This window comes from Neofelis nebulosa, chromosome 4 (genome assembly GCF_028018385.1).
Source record: "Neofelis nebulosa isolate mNeoNeb1 chromosome 4, mNeoNeb1.pri, whole genome shotgun sequence".
Classification (NCBI taxonomy): Eukaryota; Metazoa; Chordata; class Mammalia; order Carnivora; family Felidae; genus Neofelis; species Neofelis nebulosa.
The window spans coordinates 115,574,113-115,591,488 of record NC_080785.1 but is presented as its reverse complement, the minus strand read 5'-3'; the positions used below and the strand labels follow the sequence as shown (position 1 = coordinate 115,591,488).

At 50.7% G+C, this 17,376-nt stretch overlaps 1 protein-coding gene across 2 annotated transcripts in view; it reads right to left on the bottom strand.

Moving 5' to 3' along the window:
- PLXND1 (plexin D1) overlaps positions 1 to 17,376 on the bottom strand; it is a 59,739-nt gene that overhangs the window by 6,005 nt on the left and 36,358 nt on the right. Inside the window, exons 13-29 of one of the 2 annotated variants that reach the window (XM_058725909.1) lie at positions 16,216 to 16,367; positions 15,187 to 15,286; positions 14,954 to 15,093; positions 13,994 to 14,161; positions 13,821 to 13,911; positions 13,357 to 13,620; positions 13,120 to 13,269; positions 12,179 to 12,293; positions 5,128 to 5,235; positions 4,920 to 5,032; positions 3,970 to 4,032; positions 3,324 to 3,454; positions 2,744 to 2,942; positions 1,518 to 1,664; positions 1,162 to 1,318; positions 223 to 326; positions 76 to 139 (exon numbers count right to left, since the gene is read on the bottom strand). In XM_058725909.1, coding sequence (XP_058581892.1) covers positions 76 to 139; positions 223 to 326; positions 1,162 to 1,318; positions 1,518 to 1,664; positions 2,744 to 2,942; positions 3,324 to 3,454; positions 3,970 to 4,032; positions 4,920 to 5,032; positions 5,128 to 5,235; positions 12,179 to 12,293; positions 13,120 to 13,269; positions 13,357 to 13,620; positions 13,821 to 13,911; positions 13,994 to 14,161; positions 14,954 to 15,093; positions 15,187 to 15,286; positions 16,216 to 16,367 — 2,266 coding nt within the window. Of the gene's footprint in view, positions 1 to 75; positions 140 to 222; positions 327 to 1,161; positions 1,319 to 1,517; positions 1,665 to 2,743; positions 2,943 to 3,323; positions 3,455 to 3,969; positions 4,075 to 4,919; positions 5,033 to 5,127; positions 5,236 to 12,178; positions 12,294 to 13,119; positions 13,270 to 13,356; positions 13,621 to 13,820; positions 13,912 to 13,993; positions 14,162 to 14,953; positions 15,094 to 15,186; positions 15,287 to 16,215; positions 16,368 to 17,376 lie in introns of both variants that reach the window. The other variant, XM_058725908.1, reaches the window with a different exon arrangement.

The following is a 17,376-nucleotide window of genomic DNA, read 5'->3' as shown; positions in this document are numbered from 1 at the left end:
CAGGTTCCCTATGATGACTGCTCAGAAAGAGCCCAGGCCTGGCCTAGACACCCTCCCCATGTCCACCAGTGCTACCTCGGCCCAGTGTGTTGTCCTTCTTGTCTGTGAGGCTCATGGCCAGGGAGGCACCTTCGGGGATCTGACAGGAGGGGAGAGGCTGAGGTCAGAGGTCAGAAGTTAGGGAGGGTAGAAGTGGGGGATGGGTGGGGCCGGGGCCCTCACCTTGTAGTGGGCCAGTGTGTTGAGCTTCTTGCGGCCATCTTCCACCACAGACGTGTCGTCCAGGTCCCGGAGGATATAGCTCTGTGTGCTCGAGGCGAACCACTCTGGGGGCAGGGAGCAGGGTGTCAGGGGCGGGGAGCTGGCTGGAGGGCGCAGCACCAGCCTGGGCCCCCCAGTGAGAGGTCTCTTGCTCTCTCTGTGGAACCCAGGGCAAGCCATGCCTCTCTCTGAGCCTCTATTTTTCCATCTGTAGAATGGGGAGGAGGAAAAAGATCCAGAGGAGAGGGTATGGTGGGCACAGAGCAGGTTTAGAAATGTCCTCATCTTTGACATTGTTACTTTATTAATGCCAATGAAATAAGAAAAGGTACCACGTGTGAAAGGGATCACATACCTTCCATGACCCCACTGTCCTTAGGTATGGACTCTGCCCTTCCAGGATCTGGGTGACTGAGTGCCTGCCCAACCTCATCACCTACCCTATCCTGGCCCCGGCCTACCAGCCCTGGCGAGCAACCTGCTGTGAACAGTCACTGCACCTAGCACCTATTTATCATCACAACCTGGTACTTGGAACAGGGCCTGGACAGACCAGGTGCTATGAAAAGCCTGTGGTCATAGAACGAATGTTCTCAGCTTTTTGGTCTAACTAGAACTCCTATGCATCCTTCAAAACCCACTCCAACTCCCCCTCCTTGAGGAAGCCTTTCCTGAATACTTTTTGCTGTTGTTTGCAGCTTGCTCACACTGCAGTACCCGTCTCCCTGCCAGAATAGGCGCTCCCTGGTGATGGGCATCTTGTCTGATCATCCATCTCCATGTCCCCGGTGCCTCAGTTAACGTACATTCACTAACTGAAAGGAGTATACAACCAAGGCAAGGGACAGCTCCCGCTGGAGCAGCCCAAAGGCTAAGGCCCGCCACCCGGCCCCTGCCCACCGAGGTCAACGTCCTCCGCACGTGGCCACTGAGAGTAGGGCACATTCTTGCAGAAGGCTTCCAGAATCTTCTCTTTGACCTGTGTCAGCGTGTCTGTGTCCATGGCCCGCACACTCAGCGAGTCCATGCCACAGCCCTGGAAGGACACGTTCAGGTTCTGCATGAGACAAGAGAAGACAGTCAGCAAGTCCCTTCCATCGCTACCCAGGGCCCAGGCAAGGCAACAGCCTGCCCAGGGCGGTTGGGTCACGATTAAGGTCAGGATGCTCCGGGCATGCGGGTTCCCCTCCCAGTCAGCCTGGGAGATGGTTCCCACCTTGCTGCCCAGCTAGCTGCCCTGGTCCTGCCCAACTCACCCGGGGCTTGGCCTCAATGTTCTCCCGCAGCAGCCACTCCTCGTTGAGTGTGTAGCGGGCCTTGCCTGTGATGGCATCAATGGAGCCCTTGTTGATCTGCTGCTTGATGGCGCACAGGAGCAGGAAGAATGGCTCCCCAACTGTTTCCTGGAGTGTGCACAGGGCTGTCAGAGGCCCAGCCTGCCCAGCCCAGCCTGCCCAGCCCAGCCCAGCCCACACTGCCTCCCTGCCCACCCTCCATGTTCCAGGTCCCAAGCCTTTGGCCATGCTGTGGCCCCCACCTGGAATGCCTTCACCACCCCTTCTGCTAACACCTCCACACTGTGTAACGTCCTCCTTTTGGATCCTGGTGTCATTCTCCCCACATCTCCCTGCTTCCTGTCTACTACACCCCTTCCTGCCCCCTGTGTCTCCATGGATTCTAAGGTGGAAAACCACTGTCTGGGGGCAGGCACATTCATTTGGTCATCCCAGCAACTCTTCCAGGCATGGGATATCCCCCTCGCTGCTGAGGCTCAGAGAGGACAATCAACCTTCCCAGGGTCACCCAGTGGGGAGGTAGCAGAGCTAGACTCGAGCCCCCAGATCAGCTGGCTCCCAGGCCCGTGACTCTGCTAAGCCACCCAGGGTGCCTTTAGGGAGAACTAGAACATGGAATGTGGTGTCAAATCACAAGCTGGTGAGTAGAGAGAGTCTTGGGACAGGCTGGGCCTCATACCCCAACCCTCCTGCTAAGCCCTCAGACCCGAGCTTAGGGTCGCCTCTTCCAGGAAGCCACCTTGAGCCCTCTAACCAGGTCCAAGGCATCGGTGGTGGAGTGCCACTGTGTGGCATTTATCGCTCTGTATTTTAATTGCCATTTCCACACCTGTCCGCTCTAAGCCTGGGGGAATCTTAAGGGCTGGGACTGGGCCTGATTTATCATGTGAACTCAGAGCTGTGGCCCAAAGGCACACAAGGGAGGGTTTGATGACCAAGACAACAATCTTCCAGAACAAAGCCCGGTGTCAGTCTCTGCCCTGAACTTGCTCCGAGCCCCTACAGGAAGCCGGGCCAGACCTTCCCTGAGCCTCAGTTCCCCTGTCTGTATAATGGACCCTCCAGGACTCTCCCTGCTCCCTGAGCCCCTCTTTCCTCATCTGCACAGAGATGACAGAGTTGACGTGACATGGGCTTGGGAGGTGGTGGTCACCACTGCCCTGGTGGTGCAGCTCCGCCCCCCTCACCCGCAGACAGCTGTACATGCAGATGGACATCCAGTTGGTGAGCATCTTCTCAACCACAGACTCCGTGCGCCGCAACATGAGCTTAGGGTTCTTGGCAGCCGAGGCGTCGATGAGGTCCACCAGCAGCTCCTTCATGATGCCCGTGTAGTACTCGAGCTTGCCGTGGAGCGCGATGGTCAGCAGGGAGGCCAGGCTGCACCTGCGGGTGGGTGTGGGGCATCAGCGCTGGCTGCACCCGGAGGCCCTGGGATCTGAGGAGTGGGGGGAGGGGGTGCCGGTGTTGCCTTGTGGGCCTGGCGAGCCCAGGTATGCCTGTGTGGGTGGTGCCTGGCAGATGGTGGGCACAGCTCAAACCCACCTGGAGAAAGGGCCACTTTCTCTAGCATCCACAGTAACCGCTGTGCCCACGAGCCTAGACCTTGGGCATCCAGGCCCAGAAAAGTCAGGAAAGGGCCTGGTGCTGGGTAGATGCCCATTGCCTAGCAGGCAAGGTGATTTGCAAACTGCCCCAGCCAACACAGGACGGGCTGTGTGGCCTCTGACAGGCCCCTGTCCCTCTCCCAGAGCCTTGCAGCCTGACCTGTCACGCACTGCAAAGTCTTTCTGCTGCTCCAGCGCATGCACGAAAACAATGAGGAAGTGCTTATTGTTGAGCAATGAGGAGAACAGGCTGATCCCCTCTTCCATGTTGGGCCGGCAGCTTTCCGGGATCTGCGGAAGCAATTGGTGCTGGGGAGTCCACAGGGGTTTGGTGCCTCTACCAGGCCTAGGAGTCAGCACTTATAATGCCCTGAATGTCTCCTTGAATGCCTCCTGGGATGGGGAGCTCACCACCTTTTCATGGTAGAGGTCTCTTAACTCCCCATGACTGGGAATAACGGCTCAACTGAGCTGAAAAATGGGGCTCACAGAAGGTCAAAGGTGCCTGGAGGTAACCCAGATTCCTTCTACATGAGAACCTCTCATTTTCCATTCTCTAAGCAGCAGATGGAGTGGGATGTCCAGAAGGGCCCAATCCTCTCTCCTCACTACCTGGCTTAGGGTCAGCACTTACCACACCGTGAATGGACACTTGAATGCCTCCTGGGATGGAGGGCTCACTATCTTGCAATAACTGACTCCTCCCAACTCCTGGTGATTCGGACCCATGGATCAGATGAACAGGAAAGTGGGTCCCAAAGAGGGGTAGGTTGGCTCTAAGTCATGCACCTGCATGGGGTACTCACCTTCCATTCTCCCAGCAATGGGTGGGTCTCCTGCACCGGGGCACTGCCCTGGGAGTTGAGGGTCTGGGAGGGCAGCACATAACGTTCTTCATAGAGAGAGGAACACTGTAGGGGCAGACCACCCCCCAGCATCTCAGCAGGGCTGCGTCTCCCCTCACCAGCACACAAGGGCCGCTCAACAAATGCAAAGGGATGCCTTGTCAGGGAAGAAGAGGCAGTAGGCCATGCGCAGGGCCTTAAGGGTCCAGAGACCCAAGGGGCTTCATGGGGGAAAGGAAGGGGTGGAACCTCACGACACGAGGTGTGGCAATGCACAAGGCTTAAGAGGAAGCAAAAGCAGCTCAGTGGGGAACGGGAGAAAGCGCAGAGAGGCCAGCGGGAACTACAGCGTGGACTTGTTTGGGCTGCTGCAGGGTAAACAGTGCAGAAGGGCAAGAAGCAGGGTAGTGGACACCAGCACATATGCTCTTGCTGGGCCCGGGAAGGTGGGGACAGGGCAGCAGCCCCTGGAACGCAAAGAGGGGTGGGAGGCTTGAGGTAGAGTCCCGTGGGCAGGAGGAGGGGACCTGGCGACCAAAAGCCTGACTGGGAAGGGGCCCACCAGGGCTGAGAGAGGCTGGGGGGGGCACTGGGGGCTAGGAGAACCCCCTTAGTGAAGGGAGAGGCAGGCCCTACCCGCCAGGAGAGTGGGGCTAAGAGCCGGCTTCCATATGGACAGTTAAACATCAAATGAATAGAGAAGAAGAGTGAGAGGAAAAACTGGGACCCCTCCCTTGGCAGGCGAGGGCAGGTGGCCAGGGCTGCCATAAATGTGCGTGCAGGTTACGCATTGCTCAAGGGGTCCACATAGCACCAAGTTTTCCCATCTGCTTAAAGGTGCCCTCTAGGATGGCATGGCTCAGAAAGAGATCAAGGAACCCCCGAGGTGACTGGCAAGGGTGCCGGCTGACCTTAGGGAAGAAGGTGCGGGTCACAAAGTGCTTATACTCCAGGAAAGGGATGCCCTGGCTGCGGTTCAGCTCCTTGGTCAGATCAGTCATGTCTGTCTGCAGCTCGGCAAACCCTGGCGGATAGGCAGGGAGCTGTGAGTAGATCCTGAACCCATTCCCCAGATGGGAAAGCCAAGGTCCACAGTCCCGCATGCTTCCCACCCACTACCTTTTCGGATTTCCTCTCGGATCTGAGATTCCATCTCCTCCATCTGCAGCAGAGTCTTCTGCCAGTAGCGCTCTGCACGGCGGCTCTTGGTACAGAAGACAAACAGGGCTGCAGGCAGTAGAGAGGCAGGTCAGGCCTGGAAAGCCCTTTGGAAAACAGTTGTCGGCACATGGCAGTGTGCAGGGCCTGGGCCTGGAGTGAGAGGTCCTGCTGGCTTCCTGCTCCTCTGGGCAGGGTGTGGGAAGGTGGACGGTTGCCCCGGCCTACAGTCCTCCCCTCCCTGGTGGGCTGAAAACTCCTACAGGGTAAAGGGTTGGGGAACGCCCTGGAAAATAACTCTGATGTCCCATTCTTATAAAAAGAAGTGGTGTGTGTGTGTGTGTGTGTGTGTGTGTGTGTGTGTGTTTAAACTAGTGGTAAACATTATAAAATAAAGGTAGTGGGTCAAACACTTAGAAAGCAAGTATGAAGAGTAAGACAAAAGTAGTAAAATTAATTAAAATACGACAATTAGCTAAGAGATACATAAAACAAACAGATGTAAAGTGTGTCATCAAAAATATAAAATGGGGGAGAGTAAAAATATAAAGCTCTGGAATGTGCTCAAAATTGACTTAATATCAACTTAAAAGAGACTGTTGTTATAGGGGTGACTGGGTGGCTCAGTTGGTTAAGTGTGCGATTTCAGTTCAGGTCATGATCTCGCTGTTCGTGAGTTTGAACCCCGTGTCGGGCTCTGTGCTGACAGCTCAGAGCCTGGGGTCTGCTTCGGATTCTGTGCCTCCCTCTCCCTCTGCCCCTCCACTCCCCTGCCCATGCTCTGTCTCTCTCTCTTTCCAAAATAAACATCAAAAAAATGTTTTTAAAGAAACTGTTATAAACCTAAGATGTTATATGTGAACCTTGCAGTTACCACAAAGAAAAAACTTATATAAAATACACAAAAGAAAAAAATCTAAGCACACCACTAAAGAAAGCTGTCAGACCACAAGGGAAGAGAGCAAAAGAAGTAAGGAACAGAGAAAAACTACAAAAATAGCCAGAAAATAATGAAATGGCAATAAGTATGTACCTATCGATAATTACTTTAAATATAAATGGACTGAATTCTCCAATGAAAAGACATGGATGAACAGATACAAACCAACACAAAAACAAGATGCATCTATCTGCTGCCCATGAGAGACTCATTTCAGAAGTGTGGGGACACAGGCTAAAAGTGAAAAGAATATTCCATGCAAATGGAAACGTAAAAAAAGCTAAGGTAGCAATACTTCCATCAGACACAATAGATTTTAAAACAGAGTCAATCCAACAAGAGAATATAACATTTGTAAATATTTCTGCACCCAACATGGAAGCACCTAAATATACAAGGCAATATTAACAAGCCTAAATGGAGAAGCAGACAACAACATAATAATAGTCGGGGAATGTAACACCCCACCTACATCAATGGATAGACAACACAGAACATCAATAAGGAAACATCATCCTTAAATGACACACTGGACCAGCTGAACTTAACAGATATATACAGAACACTCCATCCAAAAACAGCAAGTGACACCTTGCTCAGTCTGGGTGGCTCAGTCTGTTGAGCATCTGATTCTTGATTTTGGTTCAGGTCATGATCTCATGGTCGTGAGATAGAGCCCCATATCAGGCTCTGCATGGGGCCTGAAGCCTGCTTAAGAGTCTTTCTCTCCCTCTCCCTCTGCTCTGCCCCTGCTCACATGCACTTTCTCCCTTTCAAAATAAAATAAAATCTCAGGGCGCCTGGGTGGCTCAGTTGGTTAAGCATCTGACTTCGAATCAGATGATCTCACAGTCCATGCGTTTAAGCCCTGCATCAGGCTCTGTGCTGACAGCGCAGAGCCTGGAGCCTGCTTCAAGTTCTATGTCTCCCTCTCACTCTGCCACTCCCCTACTCACGCTCTCTCTCTTTCTCTCTCTCTCTCAAAAATAAGTAAACATTAAAAAAATTTAAATAAAATCTCAAAAACCGCAAAATACATAGTTTTTTCAAGTGCACATGGAACATTCTCTAGGATGGGTCACATATAGGCTACAAAACAAGTCTCAATAAATTTAAGAAAACTGAAGTAATATCCAACATCTCTTCTGACCACAACAGCATGAAACTAGAAATTAATTACAAGTAGAAAATGGGAAAAGGCACAAACATGTAGAGACTAAGCAACATGTTACCGAACAGCCAATGAGTAAATGAAGAAACCAAAGAGGAAGTAAAAAAAAAAAATACATGGAGGCAAATGAAAACAGAAGCATGGCAGTCCAAAATCTTTGGGTTGCAGAAAAAGCCATTCTAAGAGGGAAGTTCGCTAGTGATACAGGCCTCCTTCAGGAAATGAGAAGTCTCGAATGACCTAACTTTAAAGGAACTAGAAAAAGAACAAAGCCCAAAGTTAGTAGAAGGAAGGAAATAAAGATCAGAGGAGAAATAAATGAAATAGACTGAAAAACAATAGAACAGACCAATGAAACCGAGAGCTGGTTCTTTGATAAGAAACAAAATTGACAAACCTTTAGCCAGACTCATCCAGGAAAAAGAAAAAAAAGGACTAAATTAAATCAGAAATGAAAACAGAGAAATTGCAACTGATACCACAGAAATATAAAAGATAACACTGTACGTTACACACCAACAAATTAGACAACCAAGAAAAAATGGATAAATTTCTAGAAATATATAATCTTTTAAGACTGAATAATTAATAGAAAATCTGAATATACTGATTACTAGTAATGAAATTAAATCAGTAATTTAAAAACTCCCCAAAACACAAAAGTCCAGATCCAAAAGGCTTTACAGGTGAATTCTATCAAACATTTAAAGAAGAGTTAATACCAATTCTCCTGATATTATTCCAAATAATTGAAGAGAAAGGAATACTTCCAGACTCATTTTATAAAGTCAAAACCAGATAGAGACTACAAAAAAAGAAAATTACAGGCCAATATCACTGATGAACAAAGGTGCAAAAATATTAGCGAACCAAATTCAACAATACATTTAAAAAATTGTACACCATCGAGGTACTTGAGTGGCTCAGTCAGTTAAGTGTCTGACTCTTGATTTTTGGTTCAGGTCATGATCTCACAGTACAAGTGATCAAGGCCTGCATCAGGCTCTGCGCTGACAACATGGACTCTACTTGGAATTCCTCTCCCTCTCTCTCTGCCCTTCTCCCATTCATGCTCTGTCTCTCTTTCAAAATAAATAAATAAATAAATAAACTTTAAAAAAAAGGATCACACACCATGACTAAGTAGGATTCATTCCAGGAACACAAGGATGGTTCAACACCCACAAATCATACAACATGATACACCAAATTAACATAAAAATGAAGCTAGAAATCATATGATCATCTCAATGGACGCAGAAAGAGCCTTTGACAAAATTCAACATCTACTTATGATAAAAACTCTCAACAAAGTGGGTATAGTGGGAATGTACCTCAACATAATAAAGGCCATATAGGACAAACCCACAGCTAATATCAAACTCAACGGTGAAAAGCTGAAAGCATTTCCTCTAAGATCAGGAAGGATGCCCATTCTCATCAATCTTATTCAACATAGCACTTAGAAGTCCTAGCCACAGCAATTAGGCAAGAAAAAGAAATAAAAGGCGTCCACATTTGAAAGGAAGAAGTAAAACTGCCACAGTTTGCAGATGACATAACATATGTAGAAAGCTCTAAAGATGCCACCAAAAAACAATTACAACTATTAAACAGATTCAGTTAAGTCACAGGATACAAAATTAACATACAGAAATCTACTGTGTTTCTATATACTAATAAAGAACAATTCAGAAAAAGAAATAAGAAAACAATACCATTTACAACTGCACCAAAAAGAATAAAATGCCTAGGAATAAATTTAACCAAGGGGGTAAGAAATCTGTACTCTGAAAACTATAAGACATTGATGAGAAAAACTGAAGATGACACACAAAAAAAGGAAAGATATACCACGCTCATACCTTGGAAGAAGTATTGTTAAAATGCCCATACTACCCAAAGCAATCTACAGATTCGATGCAATTCCTATCAAAATACCTATGTTATATTTCACAGAACTAGAATAAAGTATCCTAAAATGTTCAGGAAACCACAAAAGACCCCAAATAGTCAAAGCAATCTTGAGAAAGAAGAACAAAGCAGGAAGGATCATGCTCCCATATTTCAAACTATACCACAAAGCTATTGTAACCAAAACAGTACGGTACTGGCACAAAACCAGGTGTATAGATCAATGGACTAGAAGAGAATCCACAAATAAACTCATCCTTGCATAGCCAATTATTCTTCAACAAAGGAGGCAAGAATATACAAGGGGAAAAGACAGTCTCTTCAATAAATGGTGTTGGGAAATCTGGGCAGCCACATGCAAAAAGAATGAAACCAGACCACTTTCTTATACCATATACAAAAATAAAGTCAAAGTGAATTAAAGACTTAAACGTGAGGCTTGAAACCATAAAACTTCTAGAAGAAAACATAAGCAGCAAGCTCTTGGACAGCAGTCTTAGCAATATTTTTTTTGGCTATGTCTCCTCAGGTGAGGACAACAAAAGCAAAAATAAACAAATAGGATGACATCAAACTCAAAAGCTTTTGGACAGTGAAGGAAACCATCCACAAAATAAAAAGGCAACCTATTAAATGGAAGAGGATACTTGCAAATGATATATCCGATAAAAGGTTGATATCCAAAATATATAAAGACCCATACAACTTAACAAAAACCAAACAACCTGATTAACAAATGGACCCAAGGAGACATTTTTCCAAAGACCACACAGATGGCCGACAGACACATGTAAAGATGCTCGACATCACTCATCGTCAGGGAAATACAAATCAAAACCACAATGAGATAGCACCTCACACCTGTCAGAATGGCTCGGATCAAAATGACAAGAAATAACACGTGTTGGCAAAAATGTGGAAAAAAGGAAGCCCTGGTAAACTGTTGGGAGGAACATAAATTGATGCGGCCACTATGGAAAACAGTATGGAGGTTCCTCAAAGATAAAAATAAAACTGTCCTAGGAGCCAGCAATTCCACTTCTGGGTTATTCATCTGCTGAAGAAAACAAATATACTAATTCAAAAAGATACATGCATCCCTATGTTCACTGCAGCATTATTTTCAATAGCCAAGACGTGTAAGCAAGCTGAGTGTCCCTGGACAAATGTGTGGATAAAGAAGTAATGGTATACATACATAAAATATTACTCAGCCCTAAAAAAGAACAAAATCTTGCCATTTGTGACAACATGGATGGATCTAGAGGGTATTACACTAAGAAATAAGTCAGAGAAAGACAAATGTTCTGTGATTTCACTTATATGTGGAATCTAAAAAAACAAAACAAAACAGAAACACTCATAGATACAGAAAACAATCTGGTGGTTGCTAGAGGGGAGGGATGTGCAGGAATAGGTGACATAGGTAAAGGGGATGAAAAGGTTCAAACTTCCACTTATAAAACACATGTCTTGGGGATGTAATGTACAACATAGGGACTATAGTCAATAACATTATAAGAACTTTGTATAGTGACAAGGCAACTACATCAAAATACTGAATCACTGTGTTGTGCACCTGAAACTAACATAAAATTATGTGTCAGTTAAAATGAAACAGGGGTCTCCCAGGCTCAGGATCCTTGCCAGGTGCAGTGGCACATGTGTGTAGTCCCAGCTACTTGGGAAGCTGAGGCAGGAGGATTGCTTGAGCCCAGGAGTTCTGGGCTGTAATGTGCTATGCCAGCCGGATGTCCGCACTAAGTTCGACATCAGTATGGTGACCTCCCGGGAGCGGGGGACCATCAGGTTGCCTAAGGAGGGGTGAACCGGCCCAGGTCGGAAATAGAGGAGGTCAAAAAAAATAGGGGTGAACAGTGGCTTTCTTTGGGTGAGAGAATTATGGTCGATTTCTTCTCTTTCTGCTTTTTACCATTTTCGATTCTTTCTACGATGACCAGGTGTTAACTTGTGAATTATGAAACATTTAAAAGGTGACACAGTAGTATTATATTATAATCCCTTACTGGGGTGGGGAAGGGGGAAATATACACACACACAGATGACCCTTGGACAGCTGGGTTTGAACTGCACAGGCCCACTTACCTGTAGATTTTTAAAAATAAATACAGTGAGTACTGAAAATGTATTTTTTTCATCCTTATGATTTTCTTTTTCTTTTTTTTTTTTTAATTTATTTTTGGGACAGAGAGAGACAGAGCATGAACGGGGGAGGGGCAGAGAGAGAGGGAGACACAGAATCGGAAACAGGCTCCAGGCTCCGAGCTGTCAGCACAGAGCCCGACGCGGGGCTCGAACTCACGGACCGCGAGATCGTGACCTGGCTGAAGTCGGACGCTTAACCGACTGCGCCACCCAGGCGCCCCCCTTATGATTTTCTTAATAACATTTTCTTTTTTCTAGTTTACTTTATGGTAAGACTATAGTATATAATACATATAAACACAAAATGTGTGTTGATTGTTTATGTTATTGGTAAGGCTTCCAGAAACAGGAGGCTATTAGTAGTTAAGTTTTGGAGGGAGTCAAAAGTTATACATAGATTTCGGACTGTGGGGCGGGGCGTGGTCAGCGCCCCCAGCTCCATGTTGTTCAAGGATCAACTGTATCACCTTTACAACCATCAGTTTAATAGTGGGATAGCCTACCAAATGTGTGGGTTAAGCTTCCCTTTTAAGCTCCTCCAGTAGCCCCTTACTGGTTCCGGGACAAGGTTCCAAGTTCCTCTGCCAGGCAGTCAGGGCCCACAGCCTGGACCCAGCGCATCCCCCAGCATCTATCATCCTCCACCCATCTGTGCCGCAGCCAGGGCACATCTCTCAGTGAGTAACCCACCACCAAGCTTTTGTTTCAGCTGTGTCCCCAGCCCATCACTCCTCTTCTCCTATCTGCCAATCTTCTGAGGGGCTGGGACAAGGTGGGGGCAGGTGTGCCCTCCAAGGTGTCACAAGAATAAGTCTCCTTACCAACCACAGAGAGCAGCAGCAGGACACTGCAGATGACGATGGACACAATGATGGCGGTCTCACTGCCCCCCAGCTGCAGTGTGGCAATGGTCTGGTTGAAGTTCCCTACCTGGATCTGGGCAGAGATGGGAGGAGGGAGCTGTAGCTTCCCCGGACTCGTGCTTTGGCTCCTCTCCTCACTAGCTGTGGGGTCCTGGGCAAGTCACCTAACCTCTTTGAACCTCAGAGGCCACATCTATAAACACAGAGATAACCAGGCCCACCTCCTGGGGATGCTGTGAGGGCTAAAGGAGATGATGCTTGGCTAGCCCTGGCAGAGAGGGGAGACTCAATATGGACTGTGTTAATTACTACGGTCTGGGAGGGGCAGTGGAGGAGCCGAAGGCAGGGCAGTTCACAGGACCTGGCTGCTGTCCCCAAGTATCTGGAGGACTGTCTGATGACCAGGGAAACAGGCAAAGGCTGAGGAGTCAGAGGGCATAACTGGGACTGGGGTGCAGGTGAAAGGGAGCTTTGGCAGTCAGACCTGTCCTGGGCGGCATGTGCTGCCTTGAGAGGGAAGGGGTTTCCCGTCCCAGGAGGCATGCAAGCAGGTACAGCATAGAAAAGGTCTCATTTCTGGCCCCTCTCGGCACTCCTCCTGTATCCCTCCCCTCTGTGACTCTGCACGTGACTGGCAGCCCAAACTCGACGTGGAGCGTCAAGTGGAACAAGGGAGACTTCTAACGGCCTCTGAAAGTCCAGCCCCATCAGGCCTATCTGGGGCCAATCACTGCCCTGGAGCAGCTGACTAAGTTCTTGGGCCTCATCTGTCAAGTGGGGATGTAAAACTCCACTTGGCGTCATCCATTGAGCATGACAACACTTAGCTCTGATACGCTGGGTGAGGGGCAGGGCTGGGGGCCAGGTCTGCCTCCACCTGGGGTTCCCCGTTCACTCACTGTGATGGGCAACTGCCCCTCGGCCGTGCCCAGGGACTCGTTGACCGAGCAGTGGATGACTCTATCCGAGACGATCTGGATGTCACAGGCCACTTGGCCTATTTTGATCCGGTACTCGTGGCTCTCGAGCCCTAGGCTGTCCTGCTCTTTCTGCAGGAACAGAGAGGGAGTGCTTGCTGAGGTCTGCGGCTGAGCCCGGCCCCGCTCACTCCCGCACTGGTACCCACTGGAACTCACATGGATGACCAGGGTGAGGGGCTCCCCGGGGTGGTGCTTGATCCACTTCTCCCTCTTGGCCGTGGAGAACTGTGGGTCAGGGAGGTAGTCCAGGCGGAACCTGCTGCCCCGCCGGGCCTCCTGGGGGTCCAGCAGCTCCTCGGCTACAGCCACCTCATCGGTGTAGGCCCTTCCATTGATGAAGAAGTCTACCGGTGCCGATGCATTGCTCAGGGCCCCAGGGGACGGGCAGGTGATTAGGGTGGAGTTGAGAACTTTGCAGAGCTGGTAGGGAAGGGCCAGGGCCAGGGCCAAGGTTGAGGATGGACAGACGGGCAGGAGAAACGGGGAGAAATTGAGGTTTAAGGAGACGGAGAGAGAGAGGGAGAGACAGAGAGAGAGGCAGAGAGAAGACAGATGCAGCAGCGTGAAGTCAATCAGGGCTACTGGCCGCTCCCCACCCACCTTGGTCCCAGCCCCCTCACCGTGGGCTCCCGGCCGATATGGTGCACAGCCATGGACACATTCTGCACCATGTGGAAACGCTCGCCAGCCACCGTGATGGTCCTGCCGCCACTATGGGATAGAGCGGGCCCTGTCAGCCCACCCATAGCCCTAGAGAGTGAGCTCAGCCAGAGGTCAGGGTCTGGGGTCTCACCTGACGGGGCTGCGGCGGGGACTGATGGCCGTGATGACTGGGTTCTGCATGTACTGGAAGGTGAGGTTGCTGTGCACACAGCCCCGGCGCTCAAAGCGCACACACACGGACACGGGGGCCGGCAGGGCACCCTCGGGCACCGTGCAGGTGATGCTGGTGTCCATGCGCCTGTGGGAGGGGAGCGGCACTGTCAGCACGGCCCCCACCTCCTGCTACTTGCTCCTGCCTGCCCCATCGCCCAGGGCACAAGCCCGCATGCCTGGCCCGGATAGGCCTCCTCGACTCGCCCCAACCTGGTCTTCTGCCCCCTCGTACAGGAATCTGTTGTTTGCACATACCCACTGCCACATCTTTGCTCAGGCTGTCCTCCCCACCTTCAACACCTTCGCTTTTCCTCCAGCCCTGCCCGTGTGTTCCAATTCTGCCCCATCCCGCCTCATGCAAGAAGCCCTCCCAGAGTCCCTCTCTCAGAGCTGAGGAATGGCTCTGAAAGAACCAGCTTTTTTCCCAGTCTCAGATGTTTCTATTTCCTGCGGGAATGTCTGCTTTCCTGAGAGCTGAGACTTTGCTGGGCTCTTCTTGGTGTCCCCAGCAATGCCCATCAATGGGGCCTGGTACACAGTAAGTGCATAATAAAGACAAAGGTATTTCATCAAAAGGCTCTGGACCACACCCCTGGGCCAGCCAGAGGAGCTCCGAATGTATATGACCATCACATTTTTCACAGCAGAGGTCACTTATGGAGCTCCTACTGTATGCCGGGCACAGAGTACTACTCACAATTACTGTTCTTACCAGAAGAGGAAACTGAGGCTCAGAGAAGGGAAGGGGCTTGGCCGAAGGGACACAGCCGGTGAAAACCCGAGTGATGCTTGGTGCAAGGACGTCATTCCACCCTTCCAGCCCCCAGCCCTCCAGTTTCCCTGGGCAGGAAGGGGTGGCCCAGGCCCAGGGGCTTACACGAGCTCCGTGCAGGGCTCTGTGTCGTTCACCAGGACTTGGAGCTCAGAGCCCACATGGAGGTCGCTCCCGTGGATTGTGATCCTGGTGCCCCCTGCCTTGGGGCCCTTGTCAGGCTCTAGGAATTGAACCTGGGGCAGCTGTGAGGAGGAAGACAGGTGGTCAGGCCTCAGGCCACCCCCCAGGTGTGTGTCTGGTGGGGTGGGCAGGAGGGTGGGTTCAGCCTTCCTTACCACGTAGGAGAAGCGCTCCCGTGACTTGCCCTCTTTAGAGGCGTTCACCGTCACCACATCTGAGAATGCCTCTGGGGCTGGCCCTGTAGCGCACACAATCCTGGGGGGAGGTAGCTTGGGTCAGGAGAGCAGCTGGAGGGTCTCAGGGGCTGGGTAAGCAGCACCTGGGTTCTCTCTTGAATGATGCCACCCCCCCACCCCGGCTATACCCCGAGGGTATGTGGGCTCTCCACCCTTGCCCTCAGCTTCCCGCCTCTCCGACTCACAGCTGGGACTGCCATTTGGCTGGGACAGCCAACGGCATCACCCACATAAAAATACTGAAACCATTCCCTATCAGCTGGAAAACAGCCACTCTGAAACCCCAATGTCACCCTGATGCCAGGCTCTTCCCCAGGACTACCCACCTCCCCTGCCCACCCCGCCTGACTTTCCCACAATTCTACAACTATGTGACAAAGGGTGAGATAAGATGGTCTCTTGGGATCTGAACATTCTCCAACCATGAGGACATTTGTCGGGCTGGTAGACTGATAGCCTTTCTGCAAGCCTGACTTACAGCTCCCCCGGCAAAGGAAATCAGCTCACCCCCTGCTTTTCTACAGCCCCTCTGGGCCAGGCCCCACAGCGGTAGGCTTAGACCTCTGCACCACACCAGCAGCCCCACACTTTGTTAACTACAAGGTTTTTGTTGCTTTTTTTAAAAAAATCAATGCAAGGCTTCTATGGAAGTCCGGCTGTTCTGGAGGAACCTGGGAGGGCCTCCCAGAGCAGCAGGTGTTGAAGTGGGAACTTGAAGGATATGGAGAAGCATCCAGAGTAGAAAAGGACAGAATGCACAGGGGTGGGTAATGGCTTCAACAAGGTCTGGAAGACCTTGCGCCACTTCTAGGGAGTGGCAGGGTGCTGAGGAGGGTGGGAAGGCAGAGGGGAGAGGGGAGGGCAGAGCTGTGGTTGGCACTGTTGGGAGGGGCGGGGGGGGGACGCTAGAGGTCATTCAGAATAGCCCTGGGGACTGCCACTACTCACTCCTCCGACACCGTGTATCTGTCAGCCAGTGGCTCACAGGCCACACTGCCAATCCACACGCCATGGGCCACGTCGCTAAGCCGCCGGCCTAGGTTCCTGCCTCGGATGGTCAACAGGGTCCCGCCGTCCAAGGGGCCACTCAGGGGCTCAATCTGCCAGGTGACCAGAGGACGAATGATGTTCTGAGGCTGGGACGTCAGCAGCTTTCCCCACCCACTGCTGCACACACCCAGGCAAGTGCACATACACCTGCTGCTCAGGAGGAGGTACGGAGGCTCTGAGGGGGCGGGGGCTGCTGCTCACTGGACAGGTCACGGGGGCTGCCAGTGAGGATGTGCCCACATGGGTCTGGGGATGTGAGTGTGCAAAGTCAATGACACCTGCGGAGGGTGGGGGCTTCTGTGGACAACGCAGTCTGCTCCCAGTGGCCATGTCTGACCACATGATCTCGCAACCCAGCCAGAGCTGACTGGGTCAGGGATGGGTACCCGACCCAGCCTACACCAATGAGAATTCTTCCACCGGACTTCGTCTTAGCTAAAACTCAGGCTCGGTTGTTATTGCCGGCCTCACTTATCACCATACCAGCAGGGTTTCCCCCACCTCACCATAAAAACTAGAGACTGGGGGCACCTGGGGGGCTCTGTCAGTTACACGTCCGACTTCGGCTCAGGTCACAGTCTCACGGTTTGTGTGTTCGAGCCCCGCATTGGGCTGTCTGCTGTCAGCACGGAGCCTGCTTCAGATCCTCTGTCCCCCCCTGTCTCTGCCCCTCCCTTGCTTGCTCCCTCTCTTTCTCTCTCTTTCAAAAATAAACATGAAAAGAAAAACAACTAGAGACTAGTGCTAGCATCTTTTCCGGCCCAGACTCCCTGCTTCACTCTATTTTTCTCCATAGCACTTATCGCCTTCTATATATAAATTATTTATTTCCTTACTTATTACTGCCCACCCTCCTCCCGCACTAAAACATTAGCTCCGTGTTGGGGTGGCACTTTGTTCACTGCTGTGTCTCCAGCACTCAGCGGCCCTGGCACCCAGCGGGCGCTCCCCAGGTGATCCTGCATGCATACGGCTGGTTATGTGCAAGCACGTGTGTCACAAGTCTGAGAGCCCGTGTGGGGCGCTGTGTGTCGCACACGCAGGCATGCGGGTGCGACA